Source organism: Arachis stenosperma, chromosome 4 (assembly GCF_014773155.1).
Source record: "Arachis stenosperma cultivar V10309 chromosome 4, arast.V10309.gnm1.PFL2, whole genome shotgun sequence".
Taxonomy (NCBI): Eukaryota; Viridiplantae; Streptophyta; class Magnoliopsida; order Fabales; family Fabaceae; genus Arachis; species Arachis stenosperma.
The window spans coordinates 111,319,947-111,340,641 of NC_080380.1; the positions used below are offsets into that span (position 1 = coordinate 111,319,947).

A 20,695-nucleotide genomic window follows, 5' to 3' on the forward strand; every position below is an offset into this window, starting at 1 on the left:
GCTCACCTTATTGCGTCCACCATTGTTAAAGCCTTGTTGAGGCTTTTGTTGATCCTTCCATGAGAAATTTGGATGATTTCTCCATGATGAGTTATAGGTGTTTTCATAAGGTTCACCCATGTAATTAACCTCTGCCATGGCAGGGTTCTCAGGATCATAAGCTTCTTCAGAAGCTGCCTCTCTAGTACTGTTGGATGCATGTTGCCATCCATTCAGATTTTGAGAGATCATGTTGACCTGTTGAGTCGACACTTTGTTCTGAGCCAATATGGCATTCAGAGTATCAATTTCAAGAACTCCTTTCTTTTGAGGTATCCCATTATTCACAGAATTCCTCTCAGAAGTGTACATGAATTGGTTGTTTGCAACCATATCAATGAGTTCTTGAGCCTCTTCAAGCGTTTTCTTTAGGTGAATAGATCCACCTGCAGAATGGTCCAATGACATTTTCGAAAATTCAGATAGACCATAATAGAATATATCTAATATGGTCCATTCTGAAAACATGTCAGCTGGACATCTTTTGGTCAGCTGCTTGTATCTTTCCCAAGCTTCATAGAGGGATTCACCATCTTTTTGTTTGAAGGTTTGAACATCCACTCTCAGCTTGCTCAGCTTTTGAGGAGGAAAGAATTTATCCAAGAAGGCTGTGACCAGCTTATCCCAGGAATCCAGGCTATCCTTAGGTTGTGAATCCAACCATATTCTAGCTCTGTCTCTTACAGCAAAAGGGAAAAGCATGAGTCTGTAGACTTCAGGATCAACTCCATTTGTCTTTACAGTCTCACAGATCTGCAAGAACTCAGTTAAAAACTGATAAGGATCTTCAGATGGAAGTCCATAAAACTTGCAGTTTTGTTGCATTAAAGCAACTAGTTGAGGCTTAAGCTCAAAGTTATTGGCTCCAATGGCAGGAATGGAGATGCTTCTTCCATCAAACTTAGACGTTGGCTTTGTGAAGTCACCAAGCATTCTCCTTGCATTATTATTATTTTCGGCTGCCATCTCCTTCTCTTGTTCGAAAATTTCTGAAAGGTTGTTTCTGGATTGTTGTAATTTAGTTTCTCTTAATTTTCTCTTCAGAGTCCTTTCAGGTTCTGGATCAATTTCAACAAGAGTGCCTTTTTCCCTGTTCCTGCTCATATGAAAGAGAAGAAAACAAGAAAAGAAGAGGAATCCTCTATGTTACAGTATAGAGATTCCTTTATGTTAGTAGAAGAAGGGGGTAGAAGAATGAAGAAGGATGGATTCGGATTTCTGGATGAAGAGAGGTGAAGAGAAGTGTTAGTAATTAAATAATTAAATAGGAGAAGAAAAGACAAGAGAATTTTCGAAAATAATTTTGAAAGAGGAGTTAGTAATTTTCGAAAATTAGAGATAATATGTAATTAAAATTAAAACATGAAACAATTAGTTAATTAAAAAGAATTTTTGAAAAAGGGGTGAGAGATTTTCGAAAATTAGAGAGGGAAAAGTAGTTAGGTGGTTTTGAAAAAGATAGGAAACAAACAAAAAAGTTAGTTAGTTGATTGAAAAAGATTTGAAATCAAAATTTAAAAAGATAAGAAGATAAGAAGTTAGATAAGATATTTTGAAATCAAATTTTGAAAAAGATAAAATTTTGAGAAGGATAAGATAAAAAGATAAGATAAAAATTTTAATAAAAAGATATTTTGAAAAAAAGATTTAATTTTTAAAATGACTTAACTAACAAGAAACTACAAGATAAGATTCTAGAATTTAAAGATTGAACCTTTCTTAACAAGAAAGTAACAAACTTCAAATTTTTGAATCAATCACATTAATTGTTAGTATATTTTCGAAAATATGGTATAAAAGATAAGAAAAAGATTTTGAAAAATAATTTTTAAAATTTTCAAAAATAAATAAAAAAAATGAAAAAGATATGATTTTTTGAAAAAGATTTTGAAAAGATAAGATTTTTAAAATTGAAATTTTGACTTGACTTGTAAGAAACAATTAATTTTGAAAAATTTTTGACCAAGTCAACCCAAAATTTCGAAAATTTGGAGGGAAATAAGGAAAAGATATTTTTTTGATTTTTGAATTTTTAAAGATGAGAGAGAAAAACAACAAAAATACTCAATGCATAAAATTTTTAGATCAAAACAATGAATGCATGCAAGAATGCTTATGAATGTCAAGATGAACACCAAGAATACTTTGAAGATCATGATGAACATCAAGAACATAATTTTGAAAAAAATTTTTGATGCAAAGAAAACATGAAAGACACCAAACTTAGAAAATTTTTTTAATGCTTGGAAAATATGAATGCAAAGATGCACATGAAAAACAAGAAAAGACACAAAACAAGAAAACATCAAGATCAAACAAGAAGACTTATCAAGAACAACCTGAAGATCATGAAGAACACTTTGAATGCATGGAATTTTCGAAAAATGCAAGAAAAAAAATTTTTAAAGCATGCAATTGACACCAAACTTAAAAATTAACTCAAGACTCAAACAAGAAACACAAAATATTTTTTTATTTTTATGATTTTCTATTTTTTTTTTATTTTTAGTAATTTTTTTTCGAAAATAAAGTTTAGAAAAACGAAACATAAAAGAAAAATTTTGAAAAAGATTTTTGAAAAGAAAATTACCTAATCTGAGCAACAAGATGAACCGTCAGTTGTCCATATTCGAACAATCCCCGGCAACGGCGCCAAAAACTTGGTGGACGAAATTGTGATCCTTAAAGTTGGTCTCTTTATATTTGTATGAAATCAAAAATACCCCAAAGAGATCATGGTAATGGCACGTGTGGACACAACTCCGTTCAACTTAACCAGCAAGTGTACTGGGTCATCCAAGTAATACCTTACGTGAGTAAGGGTCGAACCCACAGAGATTGTTGGTATGAAGCAAGCTATGGTCACCTTGTAAATCTCAGTTAGGCAGATTAAATTGATTTTGGATTTCGAAAATTAATAATTAAATAGAAAATAAAAAGGGATAGAAATACTTATGTAAATCAATAGTGGGAATTTCAGATAGGTGTATGGAGATGCTGTGTTCCTCTTGAAACTCTACTTCACTACTCACTCTTCCTTCAATCCTTCTTACTCCTTTCCATGGCAAGCTGTACGTAGGGCATCACTATCATCAATGGCTACTTTTAATCCTCTCGGGAAAATGGTCCTATGCGCTGTCACTGCACGGCTAATCGTCTGGAGGCATCACCCTTGGTTGATAGCTACATCCCATCCTCTCAGTGAAAATGGTCCAAATGCTCTGTCACAGCACGGCTAATCATCTGTCGATTCTCAATCAGGTTGGAATAGAATCCATTGATTCTTTTGCGTTTGTCATCACGCCCAGCCTTCAGGAGTTTGAAGCTCGTCACAGTCATTCAATACCGGAATCCTACTCGGAATACCACAGACAAGGTTAGACTTTCCGGATTCCCAGGATCCTACTCGGAATACCACAGACAAGGTTAGACTTTCCGGATCCTCATGAATGCCGCCATCTATCTAGCTTATACCACGAAGATTCTGTTGGAGAATCTAAGAGATATGCGCCCGGCCTAAGGTAGAACAGAAGTGGTTGTCAGTCACGCGCGTTCAAGGGTGAGAATGATGATGAGTGTCACTGATCATCACATTCATCAAAGTGTTGTGCAACGTATATCTTGGAATAAGAATAAAAGAGAATTGAATAGAAAGTAATAATAATTGTATTGAAACTTGAGGTACAGCAGAGCTCCACACCCTTAATCTATGGTGTGCAGAAACTCCACCGTTGAAAATACATAAGTAAAAGGTTCAGACATGGCCGAATGGCCAGCCCCCATGATCTGAGAACTAATCGTCCCAAGATGCTCTTTAGATCTAAAGTGATCAAAAGATGTCTAATACAATAGTTAAATGTCCTATATATACTAGACTAGCTACTAGGGTTTACATGAGTAAGTAATTGATGCATAAATCCACTTCCGGGGCCCACTTGGTGTATGTTTGGGCTGAGCTTGATCTATCCACGAGCTGAGGCTTTTCTTGGAGTTGAACTCCAAGTTATAACGTGTTTTGGGCGTTCAACTCCGGATCATGACGTTTTTCTGGCGTTTAACTCCAGACAACAGCATGTACTTGGCATTCAACGCCAAGTTACGTCGTCAATTTCCGAATAAAGTATGGACTATTATATATTGCTGGAATGCTCTGGATGTCTACTTTCCAACGCCGTTGAGAGCGCGCCAATTGGAGTTCTGTAGCTCCAGAAAATCCATTTCGAGTGTAGGGAGGTCAGATTCCAACAGCATCAACAGTCCTTTTGTCAGCCTTTTTCAGAGTTTTGCTCAAGTCCCTCAATTTCAGCCAGAAATTATCTGAAATCAGAGAAAAACACACAAACTCATAGTAAAGTCCAGAAATGTGAATTTAACATAAAAACTAATGAAAACAACCCTAAAAGTAGCTTGAACATACTAAAAACTACCTAAAAATAATGCCAAAAAGCGTATAAATTATCCGCTCATCACACCTCTTTGGTCTTTCCTTCAGGCTGTGGTTATATCTCTTCTTTGACTCAGATTCCTTCTAGCTCAATGGTATTGACTTCTTTTCCCTTACCTCTCAGGTTAAGGATTTCATTATAACATTTTCTCGCCAACCTCTGATCTCCTCTGATGGTGGCGATCCCTTCTTGTGTTGGAAACTTCATGCAAAGGTGGGGGCTAGAAACCACCACTCCAAGTTGACTTAGGGTGGTTCTGCCTATTAAGGCGTTCTATGCAGAAGCAACATCGACGACATTGAAGTCGATGCTCAAAGTCTTGAATTTCATTCCCTTTCCAAAAGTAGTGTGTAGGGAGATGAAGCCCAGTGGTTTGATGGGAGTGTCTTCTTACCCGAAGAGAGTGTCAGGGTATGCTCTTAACTCCTTCTCATCCAATCCCAATTTATCAAATACTAGTTTGAACAGGATGTTCGCCGAGCTTCCTTGGTCTACCAGAGTTCTGTGTAGATAAGTGTTGGCAAGAATCATGGTGATCACTACTAGGTCGTCGTATCCAGGCACAATTCCTTGTCCGTCTTCCTTGGTGATGGAAATGGTTGGAAGGTCAGGTCTTTCATTCCCGACTTGGTAAAATTCTTTCAGATGTCTTTTTCGAGATGATTTGGTCACCCCTCCTCCTCCAAAGCCTCCCGATATCATATGAATGTGTCGTTCAGGGGTTTGTGGGGGCGGACTTCTTCGTCCGTGACCTTCATCGTCTCTTTTCCTCTTCCCATGATTGTCTGACCATTCCATAAGATATCTGTCTAACCGACCTTCTCTGGCCTGTCTTTCTATCACATTTTTCAGGTCGCAGCAATCATTAGTGGAATGTCCATACAACTTTTGGTACTCACAGTATTCATTGCGACTCCCGCCCTTTTTGTTCTTGATTGGTCATGGGGGAGGTAGCTTTTCAATATGGCAAATTTCTCTGTAAACATTGACCAGGGAAACTCGTAGGGGAGTGTAGGAATGATATCTTTGGGGCCTTTCCGGCCCGATCTCTTCCTTTTCTTAGGCTCCCTCTCTTTTTCTTTTGATTGGCTGGGATGCCCTAGTCGCAGTTAGGTTCTCGTAACCTGGTGGTTTCTTCCATATTGATGTACTTTTCAGCTCATTCCTGTACCTCACTCAAGGAAGTCGGATGTCTCTTTGAGATGGACTGGGAAAATGGTCATTCTCGAAGTCCATTAACGAGACCCATTATTATTGCTTCAGTAGGTAAATCTTGGATTTTCAAGCACGCTTTATTGAATCTCTCCATGTATTCCGTCAGGGGTTCTCCGACCTCCTACTTTACTCCCAGCAGGCTAGAAGCGTGCTTGACCTTGTCCTTTTGAATTGAAAATCGCGTGAGGAACTTGCGTGAAAGATCATTGAAGCTGGTTACCGACCTTGGGGGGAGGCCGTCAAACCACTTCATGGCCGCTTTTGTTAGAGTCGTCGGAAAAGCCTTACAATGAGTGGCATTCGAGGCGTCGGCTAAGTACATCCGACTTTTGAAATTACTGAGGTGGTGCTTCAGATTAATCGTCCTGTCATACAGGTCCATATTAGGGCTCTTAAAATTTTTGGGAACTTTAGCCCTCATGATATCTTCGATGAATGGGTCCTCTTCTCCTAGCGGGTGTTGTTCATACACCGGTCCGAGCTACAAGGTCCGAGTTGGCCTAAAGCAGATGAACCGACCTCTTTAAAGGTTGGTCCATTACCAACCTTTTCACAAAAGAGTTTGGAAGATCACAACAGGGGCCCAAGCAGGCCCAAAAACAAAGGATCACCGTCCATCAGAAGGTGGTTGACCAAAAGATAAAGATCTCTTCCACAAAAGATAAAGATAAGATAAATAACTTATCTCAAAGGAAGGTCATCTATAAATACACTGGAGCACCCAGGTATAACTCATATTCCAATTCTACTAAAAACCTGCTAAAAGCCCGTGCTGACTTAAGCTTCGGAGTTTCTTGCAGATATCACCACCCTTCGGTGACCAAGGACCAGCAGCACCTCAAGCTCCAACAAGTCAGACACGACAGCTCCGATCACACCAGAAGATCTCATCCGAGATTGACCTCATTATTTCAGGTAACCCTCGAAATATTGGCACCGTTGCCGGGGACCCTGGAAGTCATCCCATCGACATGGAAAGTAACCCTGTCAATGACCATAACTCCGGATTGTAAGAAGGAATACCGTTTAAAAACACAAATGCCACACCAAACTCCCCAAAGGACACACATTAGTCCAAGGGAAACAAGCAGACTTAGAACGCAGAAATTTAGATGCCATTCATGAACATCAGGATCGCCTCAAACAGCTCGAACACGAAGCCGAACATCAGCGCAAAGCCAAGCAAGATCTCCGGAGAGAAACAAGACGGCGTCGAGAGCTAGAAGAAAAACTCTTAAAGCTCGAAGCCGACCTCAAAGCTAGAATCGCTTGGTCCAACCGTGAAGATAGCCCCCACAAGGACCAAGACCCGTTCACGAAAGAGATCATGAAGGCTAAAGTCCCAAAGGACTTCAAAGCCCCAGATATGACCCCATACAATGGTACATCAGACCCAAGTCATCACCTCAGCAAATTTAGGAGCCGGATGTACCTCACAGATGCTTCAAACGCAACCCGTTGCAAAGCCTTCCCAACCACCTTGACCAAGACGGCAATAAAGTGGTTCGATAGCCTGCCGCCAAGGTCAACCAGAAGCTTCGATAACCTCGCCAAGAAGTTTTTAGCCAGATTCTCCATCCAGAAGGACAAAACCAAGCATGCTCCAAGCCTGCTAGGGATCAAACAAGGAAATCGGTAAAGTCTCCGCAATTACATGGAGAGATTCAATAAAGTATGCCTTGACATACAGAACCTTTCTACAGAAGCAGCGATTATGGGACTCATCAACAGTCTACGGGAAGGACCCTTTAGCCACTCCATATCCAAAAAACACCCAATATCTCTAAATGAAGTATAAGAACGGGTGGAAAAGTACATCAATATGGAGGAGAACTCCCGATTAGGAGAAACCTCAAAGACTGGATTCTCCTACCCACCTTGGAACAAGTTTAAAGAGTCCAGAAAAAAAAAGATCAACCTACTAAGAAACCCAGAAAGTACCACAACTACACCCCTTTTCGGGTGCCCCTTGTGGATGTTTACCGAGAGATATGCAACACTGAGAAGATCCCACCCCCTCGCCTGATTAAGCACAAGAGAGGAGGAAGTCAAACAGAGTATTGTGAATTCCACCGAATCTACGGATATTCTACCAACGAGTGCTATGACCAGAACAATGTCATAGAAAAATTGGCACGAGAAGGGAGACTAGATCTGTTCTTAGCCAATAGAGCGGATGAACCAAAAAAGAGAAGAAGGGACGAAGAGGTCAGACGAGGTGAACGTCCCCCTTACACCCCTGAGAGACATATTCACATGATAAACAGAGGATTCGCAGGAGGAGGGATCTCTAAGTCATCCCGAAAAAGACACCTTAAAGAGGTGTATCATGTTGGAGAAGGGGACAGGTCGCCCGACCTTCCCACTATTACCTTTACTCAAGACGACGCCACAGGCATCATCCCGGGGCATGATGACCCCGTGGTCATTACCATCATACTCGCCAATGCCAATCTCCACCGAACATTGGTAGACCAAGGAAGCTCTGCGGATATCTTGTTCAAATCCACCTTTGACAAGCTCAGCCTATAAGAGAAAGAGCTCAGAGTATATCCAAATAGCTTATTTGGGCTCGGAGACACCCAAATCCAGCCACTTGGGTACATCCCACTGCACACAACATTCGGAAAAGGAACACGGTCTAGAACGCTGAGCATAGACTACATCGTAGTCGACGTGAGCTCCGCGTACAACGCCTTCATAGGTCAGACAATGCTAAATCAGCTCGCCACAGTGATCTCCACTCCGCACCTATGCATGAAGTTCCCGACCCCAGAAGGGATCGCCACCATAAAAGGAGACCAAAAACTCGTGCGACGCTGTCACAACAAAAGTCTGAACCTTAAAGGCGACCCTAGAGGAAAAGAAACCAATACTATAGAACTCGGGAGAATCCGAGCTCGCAAAGAACTCCACCCTCAACCGAAAAGTGAGACCGAAGAAGTCCAAATCGGAGACACTCGAGACAAAACAACAACCATAGGGGAGAATCTAAAAGGATACCTAAAGGAGCTGCTAACAAAGCTCCTAAAGGATAATTCCGACCTCTTTGCATGGAAGGCTGCGAACATGCCTGGCATCAATCCCGGACTAATGTGCCATAAACTGGCAGTATACCCTAGATCTCGGCCAGTACAACAGAAACGTAGGAAGCTCGGCCTAGAAAGATCGCAAGCTATAGAGGAACAGGTACAAGCCTTGTTAATGGCAGAGTTCATAAGGGAGGTAAAATACCCATTATGGCTGGCCAATGTCGTACTGGTCAAAAAGTCAAATAGAAAGTGGCGGATGTGCACTAATTACATCAACCTCAACAAAGCCTGCCCAAAAGATTCCTACCCACTCCCGAATATAGATGCACTAGTCGACGCATCATCGGGATACAAGTACCTTTCCTTCATGGACGCTTACTCGGGGTATAACCAAATTCCGATGTATCAGCCCGACCAGGAGAAAACTCCATTCCTAACCCCAAGAACAAACTACTACTACGTAGTCATGCCCTTCAGACTCAAGAACGCAGGGGCTACATACCAAAGATTGATGAACAAAGTTTTTGCCAATCACATCGGGAAGCTGATGGAGGTTTATGTAGACGACATGCTGGTAAAGACACAAAGAGAGGAAACGTTGTTATCCGACCTCACTGAGGTGTTTGATACCATAAGAAAGCCTGGGATGAGACTTAATCCCGCAAAGTGAACTTTCGCGGTAGAAACTGGCAAATTCTTGGGCTTCATGCTCACCCAGAGAGGGATCGAAGCAAACCCAGATAAATGCCAGGCCATACTCAGCATGAAAAGCCCGACCAGCGTCAAAGAGGTACAGCAGCTAAATGGAAGACTAGCGGCCCTGTCTAGATTCCTAGCTGAGTCGGCCTTGAGATCTCTCCCTTTCTATGCAACACTAAGGAAAGAAAAGAGGTTTGAATGGACCCCAGAATGTGAACAAGCCTTCCAAGACTTCAAGAAATTCCTGGGGTGACCACCTATCTTAACCCGACCCAGGGACGGTGAAGAACTAATCCTATATCTCGCCATAGGAAGTCGGGCAATAGCCTCGGCACTAGTCAGAAAAGATGAAAATGGGCAACAACCTATCTAATTCATCAGCAAGGCTCTGCAAGGGGCTGAACTAAACTATCAAAAGATAGAAAAGTTTGCCTATGCCCTTATACTTTTTTCTCAACGGCTTCGGCCATACTTTCAGGCCCATACCATCAGAATACGGACCAACCAACCCATAAAAGGTATCCTGCAGAAAACTGACTTAGCAGGAAGAATCCTACAATGGGAAATTGAGTTGTCCGAATTTGACCTTAAGTATGAGGCTCGAACAGCCATCAAATCTCAGTACCTGGCCGATTTCGTCGCAGAGTACACCGACACCCCGGGCACCCCCATAGAATGGAACCATTATGTTGACGGCTCCTCAAACAAAGCTAGGAGTGGAGCAGGTGTGATCCTAGAAAGTGATCAGAAAACCCAACTCGAACTCTCCCTAAGGTTCGAGTTCCCTGCCTCAAATAACAAAGCTGAGTATGAAGCCCTACTAGCTGGTTTGAAGCTGGCTAGGGAAGTGGGAGCTCAAAAGCTTACCATCTTCATCGACTCACAAGTATTCACCTCGCAAATAGAAGGGAGCTACTAGGCCAAGGATCCCACCATGAAGGAATACCTAGACAAGACCAGAGAACAGCTCGGAAAATTCATGGGATATGAGATCCAACATATACCTCGGGAACAAAATGTCCGAGCAGATGCACTTTCAAAACTAGCCAACACCAAACCAGGGGGCAACAATAAAAGCGTCATCCAAGAAACACTACAAAATTCGTCAACCTCGGAAGAAAAGAAGGTCTTAAGCATATCAGACCAGGACCAAGGGTGGATGACCCCCATAATCAGCTATCTTAAGTATGAGACACTCTCGGCAGATAAAAAGGAGGCAAAAAGGCTAGTACGAGAAGCACAGTACTACACCATAGTGCACGAAGTCCTATATAAGAGAGGAATCTCTACACCCCTCCTAAAATGCGTCTCGACCTCTACTACGAGGGAAGTCCTAGAGGAAGTCCATGGTGGCATGTGCGGCAACCACCTCGGGGCACGAGCTCTTTCCAAGAAGGTACTTCGAGCTGGTTTTTACTGGCCGACCTTGCAAAAGGAAGCAACAGAATTCGTCAAAAGATGCCCCCTATGCTAGAAGCACGCCAACTTCCATACCGCACCACCCGAGGAACTCATCTGCGTCACTTCACTATGGCCATTCGCAAAGTGGGAGCTCGACCTCCTCGAACCATTTCCCCAGGGATCAGGGCAAGTCAAGTTCCTCATCGTAGGAATAGACTATTTCACAAAATAGATCGGGCTGAACCTTTAGCCACTACCACCACCCAAAGAAGTCGAAAGTTCCTATACAGAAACATTGTCACAAGGTTTGGGGTCCCATGCTCCATCACCACAGACAATGGCACTCAGTTCACCGACACGGGCTTCAGAAACCTGGTAGCCGATTTGAAAATCAAGCACCAGTTCACCTCTGTGGAACACCCACAAGCCAACGGACAGGTGGAAGCTGCCAACAAAGTCATACCGGCCGGGCTAAAATGGAGACTACAAGACGCTAAGGGAGCTTGGGCCGAGGAGCTCCCGCAAGTCCTATGGGCATATCGGACAACACCACACTCTCCCACCGGAGAATCACCCTTCCGACTTGCTTACGGAATGGAGGCAATGATTCCCGTAGAAGTAGAAGAAGGATCCCCTAGAGTGATCCTCTACAACGAAGACACTAACTCCCAAGCTCAAAGGGAAGAGCTCGACCTACTTCTAGAAGTTCGAGAAAGAGTTCGGATTAGAAAGGAAGCGCTAAAGCGGTGAATGGCTTTAAGGTACAATCGGAAGGTAATCCAGCGAAATTTCGCCACCAACGATCTCATTTTAATCCGAAATGATATTGGAACAGATCGGTCAGGAGAAGAGAAATTTACAGCCAACTGAAAAGGGCCATACAGAAATCAATGTTTCAAACAACCCTCAAAACAATATTTATATAGAAAACTTAGATTTTGATCAATACAACCAAAGTTCAAATATAAAGAGCTAATCATAATCAACCAAAAGATGAGTTTGCATTATTCCAACTCTTAAGTCATCAATTATATCAAATGGAAGGAAATCCTTAAATAGAATTTCGCAATTCTCTTATAGTCTTACAATCTTTCCTTACTTGATGAGAGGGAATTTTTAAAATAGAAATTTTTATTCTTCTATTTAACGCAAAATTTTGACTCATAAAAAATGTTTGTTTGTTCGTTTTAGAAATATGTTTATTTTCTATTTCTTTTTTATCTTCTTAGATTTGATTTAGTAAAACTTTTACTTATAAAAACTTGCTTTTAGAAAATAATTTTTTAAAAATTGTAACATTTATATTTGGTAAATTAAATTAAAAATGATTTTCAATAAGCACAAACAACAAATGCGTTTGATAAAATAATTTTTAAAATTGAAAATACTAAATAGACATTAATATAAGAATTAAATTTGGATATTAATTAATGAATAAGGTTATATTAGACTTTTTATTTTAATATGTATAAACCATATTAAAAAATTTTATTTTAGGTGCTTTCAAAAATACCTTTATATTTCAAAAACTGTAAATACAAGCACATGACTTTTTTTATTTACTGAACATAAAATAAAAAGTTTATACGTTTTAAAAAACACAAACTATATAGAATTTTACCAAACCAATCCTTGATCTTTTCTGAACTAATTATCTTTACTCCTATCTTTGTTTCTTCCTAGTATTTTAGTTCATACAAAGCATTTCAAATATAAAATATATTCTATAAAATACTTAAACAAGAACAAACAAAATCAGCACAAGCAATTTTCCAGAAATTTTACAAATTCATCGAAATCTATTCTTCCACGATTTTTACAAACAATAATTAGCTGCCTCCTAATGACGCTAAATCTTCCTAGATGTGTCCTTTGCATTATAATATGAGTTATATGTATACAAAAATATTCTATTTTAATAATTAGCTTTAACTATCCATGTTTATCTAACTTGCAACTGTTGAAGGTTTTTTCTCTTAAAGCATCATCCTCTTCCTTTTTTTTTAAACTGCATTCTCATGGAGATAAACAAGAGAAGCTGAAATGCTAGGTTGGATTAATTTCATTGCTCACAAGAGTAAACTGTACAATAAAAAGGATGAAGCGAAATGATAGAGGTATTGTTTCTCTTACAGAAATCTCACAAACATGAGTATGGGTGACCGAACAGTTTTCATTTAAATTTATTAATTTGGTAGACACCTGAGTTTCTTAGCCACTCATACATCTCTATAGACTACATCAAGTGGGAAAAAATTTACATTAATTTTTGAAAGATGAAATCTACATCTCTGTCTAGGCAGACTTCTAATTTATTCTGTTGTTTCATTCCTGGTTTGGTTAAATTTTAGTTAGAATCCAACTTTGGGATTGCCTGAACCTGCTGCAGCAACTCCCATCCCACCAACACCTTCTGATACAGCTGCTACATGGTCTCCTTCTTGAACAATGTCTTTCACATCCAACTCACTCACTAGTTCATCAATCTTCCGAAATTGATAGGGCCATCTCACATTATAGAGAAACTGGCGCAGATCAAACCTATTATCCTCCGGGGAATAACTCTGCAAGTTGAGTGAAAAATGGTAAACTTTTCATCACCAACATAATTATAAGAATACAATTAAGATTTGTACGAGGGCATACAACTCTACCCCAAGAAACTACATACCTCGGCATGATATGAAGGCGTCAAGACAGTCATTTTGTGCCGGTTGATTGAATAGTACTTGAAGAAGTGTTTCACTTTTTCGGCCACCTGTGATGGAGTCAATCTTCCACCCCATCTATAACACAGATTCTGCAACAGTAAATTACAAAAACTATACGTTATAGCTGAACCACCAAACAAACCAAATTCGTTGATTTAATGATGCAAGAAGTTACTCTCCTTTGAGTTTCATCGTACCAAGCAAAGAAATCAATATTTCTGCTAAGAAAATATCAGTGATGTTTCTCTTTTTTTTTTATCATGAAATAATTGCCACAATTTTTAGTCTTAAGGAACAATAAACCACTTTCAGAGGCCTGTCAAATGGCTTGCAAATAGATTCTGCTTTTACTGTTTTACATATTTCTGGGCCATTAAACTTTACATTATGGGATGGTTACGGGCAGAATTACCATATCTTTAACCTTTTCTTTTCAAACATAAATGCAGAGATGAAAAATTAGAACTGAAAAACCAGTAAAAGGTAGCAGAAGAACATGAATAAGACAGGAGGGAGAAGCAAGGGATATACCTGGAACATTGAAACTGGACCACATCGGAAGATTTTCCGTAGTCTTCCATAGACTGATAGTTCCTCGTAAGTCATTCCCATATCAACTTCATCAAGCTGTTTAAAACAAAGAATGAGGTATTTGCTTACATATTTTAAAACCTTGAGTTATACATAAATTATCATTGCATAGATAATTGCATATAAACCGAATAAGCAGAACATAATATGGCATTGCTAAAAAGGGATAATGAAGAACACAACTACTTGTCGCTAGACTTCACTAAGAGGTAAGAATAATAGCTTTCAAGCTCTCACATTGTCATAGGATTGAATTCATTCTTGGACACACTATTTGCTTTTATTTGGATGCACACAATAAATGAAGCAAAGTAGGTCTTCCAAAGGATCTTTAATGACTAAATTAAGGGGATTTCCCTGAGATTTTTTTATTATAAGCTGATTTAAGCTCTTCTTCCTCTTATATTGTCTTTGTACTTCATCTAGGGAAAATTTCATAATTACATTTCATTTTGATACATAGAAGTAGATGATGAGTTAAATTAATGAACTCCATGTTGTTGTAATGATATATTCCACCATTACCACCTCCACTTGACAAAAATCCCATATGGCAACAAAACACATACCAAATATGGTTTGCAATTAAAAAAACACAACTGAAAGGGTTCTTCAAGAGATTCAAGATCAGTGCAGGAAGATATAAGACAACAAAGTAATACCTGAGTGTAGTTAGAACGTATAGGCTCCAATTCAGCAGTAGGTGGAGCTGCTTCAATTTCCGCCAGAGATGAGTAACCAAGATGGACGGCTGCCCATCGCAGGAATGTCCTAAGGTCCTGCTTACTTATGCTACCAATAGGATTTATATCTGCTGCGCTGCAATCATACTGTAAAAGAGATCAACTTTGGTAACTGATGTGTAATGGACCACAAAAATGAGAAATAATAGCAAGCGATTCAGAAAGTAATAATCGAAATCTGTGTAGACCTTTGTCAAGTAACCACGTAATCCTTCATCCACATTTGAGCTCCCCAAGACAAGATAAAACCCTGGTTTGTTGTGAACCCAAGGCAATAGTGATGCTAACATGAAAGCGAGCACCATCCTGATTCTAGCTTGTATGTTCTGCAAGCTTAGATTCTCAACATTAGATCCACCATCTACCTGTAAAGGCATACAAAGAAATTATTTGACCTATAACAGCATGAAAACATAAACAATTAAACACATCAGATTTCCAAGCTTTTAGTCAGGATAAAAATGGTTAGACTGGCAACGAAACTAAGTTTCTGCCAGTTTGACCAGTCAGTAACAAGGTCCCAATATCAATATGGAGATCTACATATGAATATTTATATTTGTAACACTTATTTTATCTCATTATCAACATACTCTCGTGCAGAAGTTCAAGTGTATGAAAACACAGAGTTCTGGTACTTGCTAGCTATGATTAAAATAATTTCACTAGTCCATGCTTCATTTACCTTATAGCGTGGTCTCTTTCCTGTAAGTGTTTGGAACAATGACAAAAACGCAGATACAACTCCATCAATTGAAAGATCAAGGTGCCATGAACCAATTTCATCAGCCAACACCTTGGCCCGTGACCTTGTCATGTTCGAACTGCAAGGAAATTTATTTTTTTTATAACATTATGATAACATGTGAGTGAAGCAGAAGTAGACTGATCTTTATAAACATTGATGAGGATCTATAGAAATAGCAGATATAAACTCAGTTGTACAGACAAAGATTGAAAAACAGAAGGACATTAAATTTATTACTTACCTGTTTTCAGATCCCATAAAAACAGTATAGAATATTCGCTTGGCAAATTCTCTGCTATCAGTAGGATATTGTCCATCTTTGTAGTTTCCTATTCTTATTGCATCAGCTTTAACTTGTTCATCTCCATTTGCAATTTCTGCAGGCAGAAGTGAATCACTAATGAATACCATATAAATTACAAGGTTTTGTTTATTCCACCTCTTCCACGTTTGAAAAATGTAAAAGAGAAAAGAGATAGACATCCTGATTTTATTGCTAGAAATTGTTTCAGATTGGTTTTAATGAAAGAATTCAAAACACACAGAACTAAGAAAAAGTACAATATTGATGAAAGTCCCAATTCTATAAGCAATTCAATAATCATCTAATTATGTATCACCTCTTAACCACCCTTCCTTGAGATCTTTTTATTGGTGGTACTTAACAGAGGTTTGATTAGTGGTCAGTTGAATAGTATGCTTGTTCCTAAGGATAAACCACAAAAAATGCACCCAAATTATTTTAGTGCTGACAAATATGTTTTTGAATTTTGTAATCAACAAAAATGCCCTCAAATAATTTAAAAACATGCCAAAAATGCCCAATCATGATCAAAGGCCTGCTCTGTTAATTGGAAAAAATGTGACGTGGCTAACGGAGCATTCAATGTGGCAAGTGAGATTCTGACAGTATCCGTTTGTCACATCGTTCTTTTCCATTACCGTAGAACATTTCAGTTCATATATGTGCATTTTTTTGTCACATTTTTAAATACTTTGAGGATATTTTTGTCAATAATAAATTTCGGAGACATTTTTGCCAGTGATAAAATACTTTGGGTGAGTTTTTTGGTGGTTTACTCTTGTTCCTAAATAAGCAGTATTTGTTTGTATGCACTATTAACATAGCTTCTACATACTGCCACAAGTTGGGCAGGTGATAGAACCTTGAAGGTATATCAGAATCTAACAGCACTTGACATCAATCCAAATGTACCTTTAACAACCAGCTGACACATGCACCCAACGATTGCAGCAACTGATGAACTGTCTGCTCCACCAGAAAGGGGAAGCAGAAAACCAGATGCTCCGCTTCTTCTTAAATAGTCCCATAACCAGCAACCAGGTCCAAATGCTATTTCCTCCTCAGGAGAGTGATACTTGATCTGTAAAGCATATATCATATTCAATTAGCAACTTGGCAACTGAGCAATTGAAGGAATAATATTGTCACACTATCTAAAAGTTGCAACTCAAAATGGTACAACGTGCATTACCTTTAGCGGAATGGAAAGACGATGTTTAAGATTAAAAGGTACACAAAGACTATATGGTACTTCCACTGAAGAAACCTTAGTTTTACAGCTTGCTTGCTCTTGAAAGCTACTTACAGATCCTCTTAGGCTTGCCACCTACCAATAGAAAAAATGGAGTTATGGAACCAAATCCAATGGCAACAGTTGAGGATTAAAATGGCATTGCATGCATTATAGGTAGGAGGTCATGCAACAAATACCATGTCTAGATCCATTTGTGCAACCACAACCTCAACATCCTTTAAAGAAAATTGTGACCCTTGTGCAATGAGATCACCATTGACCACAACACAAGCACAGCCATCTGTTACGAGTAAATTTTAAGAAATGAACAAAAAGGCCACATAAGTAAAATCTCCAAAAGCTGGAAAAGAAGCTAAAATAACAGTTAACATGTCCATATATCAACTTGCATATATTTGAAGGTATTCATTCTCCAGAATATGCAGTAGACACCAACTTCAAAGCATTATATCATTGTATTAAGAGAAACATATTCTACCATAGTAAAGACGGCCACCATCGCATCCTTGGTGATTGCTATACATGTATACTCCGCCACGAGTGTGAGTGGCATCTATAAAAGCACGAAGACGAACATCAAGCTTTCTAAGTTGGTGATGACTTCCACTGGCATTCATAAATACTTCAACCCCATTCAATGCAAGCTCAGAATGTGGGGGAGTTGGAGTAAACAGCTCTTCACAAACTTCAGCCGAAATAGCTCTACAATTTTGAAATTAACATCGAATCAGAAGTTGGAACAAACACACAGTAGTTGGAAGACACTAGTTCTTAACATGCATTTACACATTATCTAGAATTTGTAAGTAAACACACTAAATAACCCTAAAGAAAAACTAAACTAATAAACACTTTAAAAATATAGCTTGTGATTATGCAACATACGTGTCCTTAAACTTCAGAAATCCATAACCAAAGGGAACCGATGTCTGGCCTAACGCCTCAGCTATCTCGCCGGGAAGCTGAAAATGGACAAGATGATCTCTCGGCTTCCACGCCGTGAACCATCGAAGTTCTCTATAATTGCCATCGTTCGCAAGCCACATCTTTGGGCGTATCATGAGAATCTTGCGATTCAAACAAAGAACCTGACAATTGTAGCGCTCAGAGTCCTTGATAATAGGCATTCCAATGCTACACACAATTCCATCCGTCAAATCTCCAACTAAGATATCTTTCAAACATTCCCATCTGGAAACCAAAACCACAGCATACTTCACAACGTAATCAAATCAATTTCCATCATTTTCTAATTGAAAAGAGAGAAAAATAGAAAAAGGAATGAGTGAAGCTATTACGCGTGTGTGACGGTGTCGAGTTCCAAGAAGTGGTCTTCACAACCATAGCCAGCAAGCTCGAGCTCAGGGCCGAGCCTAATGACGGCGCCGGATTGTTTAGCGATAGCGATGGAGTCCTTGATTCGCTGAGTGTTTGAATCGAAGTCCATGGCCCATTGGTTGAGATTGCAAGTGGCAACCTTCAACAGCCTCATCCTCACGAACTTGGAACGGAAACAGAAGAAAGGTTTATTTGTAATGGAATGTAGCAAGTTGTTGTTATTGAATGTGTGAATTTTGTTTATTCTAGAATAGAATGTACATTTTAATATTTAATTGGTCAACTAAACTTACGTATAAATCACTCACCAAAAGAGCCACCAAGAAAAAAAAAAATCAGTCAACAAAAAAAAAACTTATATATAAATCTTAATTTAATCTCTTAAATTTTATTTGCATTAATTTAGTCTTTAAATTTTATAAATATAATTCAGTATTTATTAAATTAATTAAAAATTTTAAAATTTTCTTTTTATTTTTTTAATATTAAAAAATTTTTAATAACAAAATAAAAGAACTAAAATATAAAAAAAAAACATTTTTTTTAAATTATAATTTAAATTTAAAAAAAATTTAAATAAAATTTTTATATAATAAATAAATAATATTTTTATATTATTATATCTAAATATAGTTGATAAATAAAAATATTTTTTATATAAAATATTTAAATAAAATTTTTTTATTTTTAAAAAATCTATTAAAAAAATAACTACAAAAAAATCTTTTCATAAAATTCATTCGGACAAGTTCTCGTATTAATAATATCGATTGCCATTCAAATAGTTCAAAATATCATATCATTTGTTTTAAAAGAAAAATTTTAATCAATACCATTTTTAAACTATCCAAATACCAAAACTAATCGACGTCAAATTTTAAGTGGCGTACTACTATTTATAAGTCATAAGAGCGTTTCATTAACATTTATGTATTAAAAATTATTTTAAAAATTAACATAAATCATGTTCATAAAATTTAGAGACTAATAAAAAATAATTAAAATTTTGAAGATTAAATTTAATATTATCTCCTTATTATATAGTAGAAGACTTGAGGCTCCATTTGAAAATGTTTAAAAGTTATTTTTTTAAATTTTTAATTTATAAAAAATAATAATATTAATATTTAGTATAATTTTTAAAATTAAATTATAAATTTTCAAAAAATTATTTAAGTATTTATAAAAAAATTTAAAAAAAATAATTTTTTTTATAATAAAAATTTTTTTATCATATTTTTTTAAAATAAGTACTTTTAGAACTAAACAAACAAACAGTCAAACACAAAATAATTTATTTATAAATTATTTATTAAGTTATTTTTTCAAAAAAAATTTAATTAAATAATACTAAAGTTACAAAAAATCGAATCAGTCAATAAACCAATAAAATCACTAGTTCAACAGTTCACTAGTTCGATCGAAATTCAATTGATACAACCAGCTTAATTAAATATCACAGCGCTTTCCAAAAAAAATTAACTCAGCTTACAAACTTTCATCACAGTGCTTACAAAACTACTCAACAAACAAAAAATTTATGAATAGAATTAAGTCAATTAACTCCGCAACAGAATTATCACGTGCTTATGAACAAAATTATGAATAAAATTATGAACAGCAAACAGAAATTTTATGAACAAAATTAACAAATTACACGGCATTCAATATTCTCATTATTCAATGTTCTCAATTTAATTTATCACAGTACTCACCGGCTGCGAGGAGGAAGGGAAGTGACAGAAACACAACAGCGACAGAGAGAGAGAGAAAGAGAGCTCGAACAGAGGAGACGGCCAACGAGCTTCCAAACGACGGCGAGGGAGCTTCCAATCACGGCGACACAGTTTTCCACGACGGCGACAGATCTTCCGACGGTGGCGGTGGAGGCTGCGTGAGTGTGGCGGCTGCGGTGGCTGCGCCGCTGCGAGGCTGCGTGGCTGTGGGGTTGCGGGGAGCTGCAGTGCCTGCGGCCTGCGGGGGCTGCGTGGCTGCAGTGGCGGCAGAGATTGCGGTGGCTGCGGGCGGTGGGCTGCAGTGCTGGGGGCTAGGTTTACTTGATAATGTGTAGTTTCAGAGAGGAGAGGGTAGTTGATGCTGGGTGAGTGGGTGTGGCTGCGTTGGTTTCCTTCTTTAGTTTCAGGGTTTTGCCGTTTTGGGTTTTTTTTTTTTTT

At 38.1% G+C, this 20,695-nt stretch overlaps 1 protein-coding gene across 1 annotated transcript; it reads right to left on the minus strand.

Moving 5' to 3' along the window:
• Window positions 1-12,853: 12,853 nt before the first annotated feature.
• On the minus strand, window positions 12,854-20,359 carry LOC130973080 (glutamine-dependent NAD(+) synthetase-like). Its single transcript, XM_057897472.1, has 14 exons — window positions 20,237-20,359; window positions 18,482-18,684; window positions 18,069-18,374; window positions 17,662-17,885; window positions 17,360-17,463; window positions 17,121-17,255; window positions 16,841-17,009; window positions 15,866-16,001; window positions 15,562-15,700; window positions 15,065-15,241; window positions 14,796-14,963; window positions 14,074-14,169; window positions 13,503-13,631; window positions 12,854-13,395 (listed from the first exon to the last, which is right to left on the minus strand). Exons 2-14 carry the CDS (start codon window positions 18,673-18,675, stop codon window positions 13,183-13,185), a joined length of 2,190 nt encoding a protein of 729 aa, XP_057753455.1. The 5' UTR covers window positions 18,676-18,684; window positions 20,237-20,359; the 3' UTR covers window positions 12,854-13,182.
• Between the last annotated feature and the right edge of the window lie 336 nt (window positions 20,360-20,695).